Source organism: Rhineura floridana, chromosome 1 (assembly GCF_030035675.1).
Source record: "Rhineura floridana isolate rRhiFlo1 chromosome 1, rRhiFlo1.hap2, whole genome shotgun sequence".
Taxonomy (NCBI): Eukaryota; Metazoa; Chordata; class Lepidosauria; order Squamata; family Rhineuridae; genus Rhineura; species Rhineura floridana.
In genome coordinates this window covers 174,123,513-174,133,295 of record NC_084480.1, presented here as the reverse complement: position 1 = coordinate 174,133,295, position 9,783 = coordinate 174,123,513, and the positions used below count along the sequence as shown (strand labels likewise).

The following is a 9,783-nucleotide window of genomic DNA, read 5'->3' as shown; positions in this document are numbered from 1 at the left end:
CTAGAACAGATTTAATTTCATGGAAAAATATTTGTACTTGGAAAAAATAATAAAAACCCTGCTAATGTGTATGAAAATAAAACCCATTTCTAGTATTATCCATATTGCAATGGGATATTGTAGGTTTTTAATTTAAACTATTTTATACCAGTTATTTACTATTAAGAAAAACTCAAAGTGGTTCACAACATCAAAACTTTAAACATTAAAACCATTTCAAAAAGTGTAAATAGAAGATCAAGGCACATAGGACTACAGGCTTCTGTCATAGCCTCTTTATATCAACACACGAGAGCCACTGACAAACAGCAACATCTCTGGCTTATCAGTTTCTTACATTTCTAGTTTTCTACAAAGCAGGTCTGGGATTTGAAGTTGGGCTGAGGGAAATGATGCACTGACAATACCCCAACTTCTGATCATCAAGTGGTCTGAATTTTTGTGAAGTGTGCAGTACCATTCATTCTAGTGGCAATTAAAGGCCAGATACTTGTGGAAGAAACAACAGCAACTGTGTCTAGAAGCAACCTATACAATACCGTCCACCAGATTTCAAATGCTTCAGATGAGGACACTGAACACTTAATTTTTTTCAAAACAACTTTTAATAATAAAGTGCCTCTGTTTCCAATGTTGCATATTCATTCACTATTTTTGATGCACTTTTTAAAAAGGCAAAGAGTTTAAAGGGACTCAGAATAATCCTTTCTCTGAAATACACCCTGCTTGTTATTCATTGGAGCTGTTTTTTATGTTTAAAAAGGCACCTGGTGTTCTGCTGTTAGGTTCAGGAAAGTATTAAGGGAACATCACCCCATACAGTTCAATCCAGCTTGAAGAAGTGGCTTCCATTACAGAAAGACATGATCACTGGGAGTGATTTTCTTCCTAGAGAAACAGGTTTAGTTGTACAGCCCATCAAGAACTTGTTACAGACTATCCCTGTTTAAGAAAGATTGTCCGATGCCTCCCTCTCCCAAGGAATCTGGCTATAAAACAAATTCAAGCACTCAAACAAATGAGAAAGCTAGCCAAACTGTCAAGTACAAAGGAGAACAATGGTTTTTATAAACATGCAAACAAGGAAAAGGAACTAAGGACTGAATCCCTAGCTGGAGTCATTGGTATACTTTTTAAGAGAGTCATGCTTAAGAAATGGAAAGCAAGTTGTGAACCCAAAATATACCCTCCTTTTAGACTGCCTACTAGCAAACAAGCATGGCAACTCAAATGAATTAACTTAAAACATTTTAGTTCTGAAATTTGCATGCACAACCTATTTAAAATATAGCCAGAAAAGAAAAAAAGACTCCAAAGGAAACAATGCCCCCAACCAACAAATGAACAAATGACAGAAGATGCCAGGCACTCCCCTCCCTGTGGCTTTGCTCCAAGCTGGTTTTAGCCGGCAGGAGCGGCACACGCAGGCCTCTCCTGAACCTGAGAGCTGTCCTTCAACATGCCTCTTACACCACAGGGCAGCCTGTTGGAAAAGGAAAAAAGGGTTGTTTAGGATTTTAATGCTGAATTTTATTGTATTTTATTACATTTTAATTTGCACTAAGAGAGTTTTGAGGCAACTAATATTAGTATTTTCCCCCATCATCCCCAAGCATTCTGCTTTCTCCAAGCAGAAAGGACGGTCCTTTGTTCCCAAGGAAAAACAGAACAGGCGGCACATTATATCCTACAGTTATGTGTGCGTAAAAACCTTAGCAGCAGTTAGGTTCATTACTTCCTCTTGGAACCATGTGCACCTCACTTCCAATATGGCAGTAAGAAAACTGTTTGTGGAACTCCATTTTACAATCCTAGTTTATTTCTGTGGATTAAGCAGATTTAAACAGCTATGCTTAAAAATGTAGTTAGCATGCCTAGGTTTCTAAAGAAAGTAATAAAAAATGTCACAAAAGCCACTGTGACAAATATAGGCTCCCTGTGAACCTGTAGAATGAAGGGAGGAAGTGGTTGTGTATTGACTTGAGAATCAATGACTGATGTTCCTACAAGGCAGTGGGTGCAAATTGCACAGGGTAGGTACTGTACAAGGTACCCAAATCAAGCTCCAAGTTAAGACCACCAGCCAAATCTATTCGGTAACTAGTAAAGTAAGAAGATGCCAAGGATCTGCAGCTTGAAGCTTAAGTTCTCAAGAAATAGAATTTACAACCCCCCACAAGCACCTTCTATTTCTGATTTCCTTTTTAATCATTTCCAACTGTTTCAAATGAGCTTCTTATTCCTCATTTTGCACTGTGTGGTACAAAGAATTAGATATATGGACTAACTGATAGCACATGCTTTGATATATCTATTCCAACCTCCTGCCCTTGCAAGGAGAAATCTTAGAAGTCTTTTCTATGAACTCATCCCTTAAGAGTGCAACCATTTCTTGCTTCCATGTGCTCATCTGGAAAACCATAATCACCTGAACTTCTCAACACTGATTAGCTTCTCAAGTAAATTGTGAGAGGAAGTGGGGGGGCACACAGCTGGAATGTGCAGAACTACCTTCGAGGCAAAGGTAATAATGAGCAGCTAGCCAGAGTGGAAGAGAGACTGGTGCAGTAACAGACATTACTGATATTGAAAAATGGAAATGGACTGCCTTCAAGTTGATCCCGACTTATGACGACCCTATGAATAGGGTTTTCATGGTAAGCTGTATTCAGAGGAGGTTTACCATTGCCTTCCTCAGAGGCTGAGAGGCAGTGACTGGCCCAAGGTCACCCAGTGAGCTTCATGGCTATGTGGGGATTCAGACCCTGGTCTTCCAGGTCGTAGTCCAACACCTTAACCACTACACCACACTGGCTCTCATATTACCTGTAAGAATAGTTGTACTGTGTTTGGGCCAGCAGGTATGTTATGTTTAGAGATAGGCTTACTTTTATTATGCTATGGCAGCGGTCCCCAACCTTTTTGGGCCTGGGGCACATCTGAAATCTAAGATGTGGGAGTTTCATGGGCACCACAAAACACCCATTCCATAGAAGAAAACATGCATTACCCCCAAAACACACACACAAAACATTAAAGCAGCCCGCACACTCAAGCACAAAACATGCAGGCAGACACCCATCCCCCCAAAAACACAAGGCAGTGGCAGAGAACCTTGTCTTCTTTGAGTTTTGGAGAGAGGCTGAAAGTCCAAGTACTTGGCTCCCAACAGCCCCACCCTCTCCTTCCTTTCTCATTAAGGATGGCCCCGGGCCCTTGCGGAACCCAGAGGCACTCTTCTCTTTCTTGGCAGCCCAGGCACTGCTGAAAGTAGAAAGAAAAGCTGGAGTTGCAGGGGGCCCTGGAAGGTGCCAAAGGTATCAGGTACAGTAGGGCTCCACTTTACAGTGATTCGCTTTACAGCGATTCGCTAATATAGCGGTCTCAATTAGATGCAATTAGACTAAAGCCCCACTCATACGGCGCTTGTTCCGCTTTTACGGCTGTTTTCGGGCACCGTGCGCCATTCTATTCAATGGGTTCTGCTTTACAGCGGTTTTCACTTTACAGCGGGGGTCCAGAACGTAACCCGCCGTATGAGCGGGGCCCTACTGTACTGCATTGGGGACTCCAAATAAGCTGCAGTCTGACACAAGCGAAGCCAAGTGTTCCATCCCCCCTCCTTAGCTTTTCCATCTCACCCTTACTCTGTTCTACATGATGCTGTCACCCTTCCAGAAAACTTTTCAACTTTAAAAGCTGCAATCTCTCACTGTAGGAAGTTTCATATTCCTACCACTTGCATTGTGTGAACAGATGCGACAAGAAATTAACAGAAAAGAGGTACCTTTCTAGAGACCTCGCCATTTGGGGGTGTTCTACTTGTTATGCACTTTTGTTAAGGTTAAAGCCTCATGACCTAGCCGAGGATTGCACATGCCTTGCTGACCACCTGAACGGCACAAAAGCATTCTCTGGGCTCCAGTCTGCAAATACGAAGCACTTCTAAGATGAACTTGTACAAGGATACTTACCCAGGATTTTGAGTAGCTGCAGAGCCACTGCGTTCTTGGCCTCTTCATGGTCCTCCATGCCAGAATGACCTGGCTTGATCCAGATGAACCCACTTAAGGGAAATGGGTATTTGGGTATCACCACCTGATACCAGAACCGTAACCATCCTTCACGATTCTTTTGCACACATTTGGTAAGAAATAGAGGCAGCCCCAGCTGCCGTTCCTCACATTGCAAGTTCAGGTAGTCCAGCACACTGCCCACTGCTGGTTGCATGTAAGAGTCCACAAGCCCAGAAGGTATCTTGCTGGGGGCATCTCTGTGAAAATATTTGGATGGCAGGATCCCTGGAAAGGCTTGTTTGGAGGTGTTATGGAGTTTCTGTTTTATATTTGGTTTCAGCCAATCCACTTCTATGTCATCTCCACATAGACACAAACTACCTGCATAATAGAGGAAACAACTTATATTTGGATCTAAATGTAGCTTGCCCCACCAGTATCTCAGCTGCAGTTTACAGCTACATATATCAATGCCGTGCAAGGAAAAACAAAAGTAGATTACATATGAATAAGACAGGGTTACCAATTTAAAGACAAAAACTGATTATATGGCTAAAAAATGTGCATCGTTTGGGTTTACGTTTATACCAGTGATAGCTCCAAGCTTCTTATATACGGTAACAGACGTTAAGAGCTGGAGTAAGAGTTTCCATAATGGTTCATAAACATGTAAATGTGCTGCCTTCAAGTCGATTCTGACTTATGGCAACCCTATGAAGAGGGTTTCCATGAGGCTGAGACTGGCCCAAAGTCACCCACTGAGCTTCATGGCTCTGTGGGGATTCGAACCCTGGTCTCCCAGGTCGTAGTCCAACACCTTAACCACTACACCACACTGGCTCCATAATGGTTAACACTGCCACTGAATTGTCCATGAAGGCAATATTGACAGGTAACTAAGTGCCCAATGCCCCATTTCTAGGACACCTGCATAGGGGAGCTGGCCCCTGCATTTTGAGTGTCGGGTACAGTGAACAGCACACTGCATTCAATGCCCCCAGCCTCTATTGCCCATGGCACAAGACTTTACTATCACATTTATGAGACAAACCTTCCACAAGAGCTTTCTTGGCTATTGCAGCAGCGTGATGGGAGATATATTTCACCTCTGCCAATTGTCTCTCCCTTCTGCAAGGACTGAGGTGCAAGGAAATGCTCAGGACTCCTGTGGTAAGTTCCTGCAGCATTGGCAGAAGATGATCCTCTCTCACAGAGAGCGCCAGACCATCAATGCAGAGCTCACACTTGTCAGTGCTCCTACAGACCACAATGGGGTAGCTGGCCTGAATTTCAAAGTTGTTGAGTGTGGCAATTGCTTCTTGGGCATTGTGCCTGCTTGTGTATCGCGCATAAGCAAAGCCACGGTTAAGCCCACTGAACGTCATCATGAGACGAAATTCATAGAGCCTTCCCACACTTTGGAAGAGAGGAATTAGTTTATCCTCATATATATCCTGCGGGATCTTCCCTATGAAAACCTCTGAACCAGATGGTGGGGCACTGCCAGCCCAGCCTGTGGAAAAAGCAAGAAAAAGACAGCATCATTGATAAGACTGTTGTCACTGTATTGAAGCACAAGACACCCTGCCAAAAACTTTTCATACCAGCTTCATCCCCCTAAAAGATTCTACAGCAAAAGGAAAGACGGCAGAAATACTTAGCTGGATACAAGTCTCCATCGAGCTGCTATGAATTTGGATATTTTGGAAACAACTGCTCCTGACAGGACAGAGATTTTTAGCAACTAGTTCCTAGCAATGACAATGGAAAGGCTGTAACCTCTTGGTTAACTGAAGTTGCTGCCAACACCTAACCACCTTAACTACGCATGACACTATTTTTAACAGAGATAGCTGGTTCAGCAATCTGTATATCCCAGGCTGAGAATTTTCTACTTACCTGGTGGAGGACCACCATATTTCCTCTGACCATTGATCTGGACTAACTGGATTCCAGTCTCTTTCACCCAAGCCTCATGGGCAGCTTTATTAGCCTGGTTTACACTCCACATATAAATAGTCCCCTACAAACACAACATGGATAAAGTTAGGTCCACCTTCAGGATCTTCCAGGAGTGAAGCTCTGGGAATGACAAAGCTTTTGCTCAGCACCATGCAGCTAAACAGCAACATTCTCTAGTGAGTGGGCCATTTCCACAGTAATTAACCACTTGGATTTAAAACAGTAATGATATTTATACAACACTTTTAAGAGGAGTACTGTATAAAGACTGAAGGCAAGAAAGTGGCTTACACAGAAGGCCACTTTACTAGCAAGTTCATTCACTGCAAAGGCTAGGGGATTTTTCTACTTCACTCATAACTAAGTATCTCAGCCCTATGCTAAATGGATTTTGTTTTTTGGGGGTAATGAAAGGAAATCCCTGGCCATCATTAAGTACACGAGCCAGGTTCAAAATTGGTACCAAGTATGCTGAATAAGGTTGGATGTGATTTTCTTTGCAAGATCTCTAACTCAGTAGTTGGATAATAGGTGGTGTGTAAAACAAAAATGACTTAAGCAAAACGACCATTTCTGACTTGCCCTTTCTACTAAAACTCAGAAATATTGATTCTACAATTGTTCAACTGCCTCTATATAAAGCCCACATTTCAAAATTACAGACATGGTTCCAAACCCTACATTTTCTTAATCCAAACAAATGTATAACACCAGCAGACCCCAAAGCACAGACCTATTATCATTTCCTAATCTAAACAATCCCACTGATGGCCATACAAATATCAGAACAGTATAAAACAATACATAACACACAACCAAAGAAAGAAAAAACATTGTTGCATTCAATTTTGTGTTAATTGCCCTTGTTTAATAATTGTTCTCTTGTCCACTTTGAATTTTCCTGTATAGTCTTTTTAGAGTGGTCCACACACACACACACACACACACACACAACCCCATATGTAATAAGACTTGACCAGGATGCTCAAAATTCTTCTACTGCATTTCTTAAATTATTATTTTCTTTTTCTTTTTTTAAATCAACTTCTTAAGTGTATAAATCAAAAACTTCTTAACAATTTAAACGCCTGTTACAATGTACTGACATACAGCTTATACAATCAAACATATATACATAAATAAATTTAAAAAGGAAGAAAAAATAATAAAAATGTTTTAAAATTATAATAAGAAAACTAAGAAATCAATGAATAAAAAAGAGGTGGAGAAGAGAGTTACTGAGATTAGTGTAAGCTTTAAAAAACAACATTTAATACATGGAATGCCATAGAGATCTAGAAATTTACTTTTGGTAGATGGATTTAGTGCAATAAACTGCATAGACTACCCAAAGACATCCCTCCATAATGAGGCATGAAATCATGCTTCCCCACTGCTACATAGCTTATAAACATAAAACCATGTAATATGACAGTTGTCTTTTTTATTTGGATCCTGCCTCGCCTATCTTTGTTGTGCTATTTTTTCCATTAAAGCTATTTTCCACACGTGAGAGTACTATAATTCTATTAAATTGTAATCAATCTTTTTCCAATTACAAGCAATTACAATTCTTGCTGCCACTAGTAAGGTTACTATTAGATCCTTGGAGTGCAGTGATAAATTATCTCCTTGGAAAAGCAACAAGAGAGCCTTAACAGGATCAGACTTGATGTTCTGGCTGTAATCATCCCTGATGGCTTTCTATTAACAAACATTTCATTACACATTTGAGACTTAGCAACATGGATTCAAAATCTGTCAATTTTCCTTTTGAATTATGTTTCCCTTCCACTTTCCATATCAGAATCCTTATTTGTAGATACTGAAAACCCAGGAGTCTGTCCATTTCTATATTGTTAAAGCAGGGGTGGGTAAACTGTGGTTCTCCATGGGTGGTTTAGCTATAGGTCCCATCATCCCTGACCACTGGTGATGATGGATGGTACCAATCAGAGTCGGTGTCCAACAGCATCTGAAGGAGCACAGGCTCTCCATTCTTGCTAATTCTTTGTCTAAACAGACTTCCCTAGAGAAATCACTAACTATTCTTGCTCCTACTGTTAAATGTTTAGCATATAACAGTGATGTAGGAGAAATCCTGGGGTTGTTATCTTTCTGAATTACCCCAAGGCGGTAATTGAGCGGCGTGGCTCGTGTACTAATTGGCCATTATAAATGGTAAAGCCCATCCAAAACACATTCATCCACTCAGGCAGCTCCCTACGCCCGGGTGGGGAAAGAGAACGACCGAGAGCAGCAAACGCTGATAGCCAGAACTTTCCAGAGGATACAAAAAGCAAACATATTTTAATCGTTCCACAGATTGCATACCTATTACGGCAGCAATCAAGACAAATAACATTAAACCAATAGAGGGGGGGTTACTACTACTTACTAAGAGTGCACTCAGAAGTAAGCCCCGTTAAGTACAAAGGGACTTGCTACCGAGTGTAAAAAAGCAGAACTACAATTGATTCAAACCGAAGGAGAAGTACCCCCTTCCATTTTTCTTTCTTCCCTCCCAGGAAAAAAAGTCCGCGCGAATCCTAAACACGGAAAAGACTGCGCCTCCCAACCAGTACCTCGGCCATCGTAGTAGCGACTGCAACTGCTTCCGCACACACCTTCACAGCCACACCCTCCGTACTCGGGCGCGGCCGCTCCTTTTATAGCTTGCCGAAACCAGGGCGTTTCTCTTTGCTTCTTCTGATTGGGTAGATAAATAGCCTCGCCCCCCCCCGAACGGCGAGCACGTGGTCCCCAGAAGGGGCTCCCCTGCTCAATGGATAAGCGGCGTGAAAGAGGCATAGAGGCCTTTCCCCAAAAAAACTGTACCGGGGTCAAGACAAGCGAAGTGTTCTGTCGAGCACATGCTGCCTTAGCAAACAGGCAAAGAACCCGCTGCGGGAAGGACTAAGAACCTTGTGGTCAAAACACCCACGCGCGCACGAGCACACGTACTCTGCTGAAGTTGATTCCTAGTTCCCAGTTGCCCATCTGCTCCTAAAAAAGAAGTTCATAACTCCCTGAACTCTAAAGTAAAGTTTATATGTCCTTGAACCCCAGATTACATGATGGGCTATCCCATATCATATATCTCCATGATTTGGTGACTCTCCCCTCCAAGAACAATGTTGTTATGTGCCTCCAAGTCGACTACAACTTATGGCGACCCTATGAATCAGCGACCTCCCAAGAGCATCTGTCATGAACCACCCTGTTCAGATCTTGTAAGTTCAGGTCTTTATGAAATCAATCCATCTCTTGTTTGGCCTTCCTCTTTTTCTACTCCCTTCTGTTTTCCCCAGCATTATCTTTTCGTATGAGTCATGTCTTCTTATGATGTGTCCAAAGTATAACCTCAGTTTCATCATTTTAGCTTCTAGTGATAGTTCTGGTTTAATTTGTTCTAACACCCAATTGCCACTGTGGCAGAAGCCCCAAGCTGCTCCTCCTTGGTGGGTGGGAAGTAATTGGATTTAAAACTGGCAATTGCCAGAAGAAAACCAAGAAATGGGATGAGGCCCTGGAAGCTTTGGCTCTAAAGATCTTTGGCCCCTTTCAGCTGTATCAGCCTGAAATTGGCAGAGCAAAACGTGTAAAAAAAATCCCACCACTGACTTCCACCCTGGCTGACAGGAGCCTGCAAGGCCTCAGATGAGTTGGGGGGTTCATCACCCCAACCCTACTTGGGATTGCTTGTCCTGTCTGAAAACAAATTGCAGGTTCTGCTGCACTAAACCTGTCAGCACAGGCCCTGTGGTCAGATTTTTTTTCTGGGGAAGGCCAACATTTGGCAAAC

At 42.3% G+C, this 9,783-nt stretch overlaps 1 protein-coding gene across 2 annotated transcripts; it reads right to left on the bottom strand.

The window, feature by feature from the left end:
- Window positions 1–179: 179 nt before the first annotated feature.
- DND1 (DND microRNA-mediated repression inhibitor 1) lies at window positions 180–8,672 on the bottom strand. Of its 2 annotated transcripts, none has more exons than XM_061586766.1 (5): window positions 8,377–8,477; window positions 5,916–6,039; window positions 5,068–5,529; window positions 3,975–4,397; window positions 180–1,483 (listed from the first exon to the last, which is right to left on the bottom strand). In XM_061586766.1, the coding sequence occupies exons 2-5, from the start codon at window positions 6,025–6,027 to the stop codon at window positions 1,467–1,469; spliced, it is 1,014 nt and encodes a 337-aa protein (XP_061442750.1). In that variant the 5' UTR covers window positions 6,028–6,039; window positions 8,377–8,477; the 3' UTR covers window positions 180–1,466. The 2 variants fall into 2 exon arrangements, with proteins under 2 accessions (XP_061442750.1, XP_061442743.1); XM_061586759.1 differs by lacking the exon at window positions 8,377–8,477 and adding an exon at window positions 8,564–8,672 and having other exon boundaries at window positions 182–1,483.
- Between the last annotated feature and the right edge of the window lie 1,111 nt (window positions 8,673–9,783).

Coding starts and splice junctions, on each gene's coding strand:
- DND1 (XM_061586759.1), bottom strand. Junction 5,530..5,915: donor ATATGGTGGTCCTCCACCAG/GTAAGTAGAAAA, acceptor CTTTTTCCACAG/GCTGGGCTGGCAGTGCCCCA. Junction 4,398..5,067: donor CAAGAAAGCTCTTGTGGAAG/GTTTGTCTCATA, acceptor TCTATTATGCAG/GTAGTTTGTGTCTATGTGGA.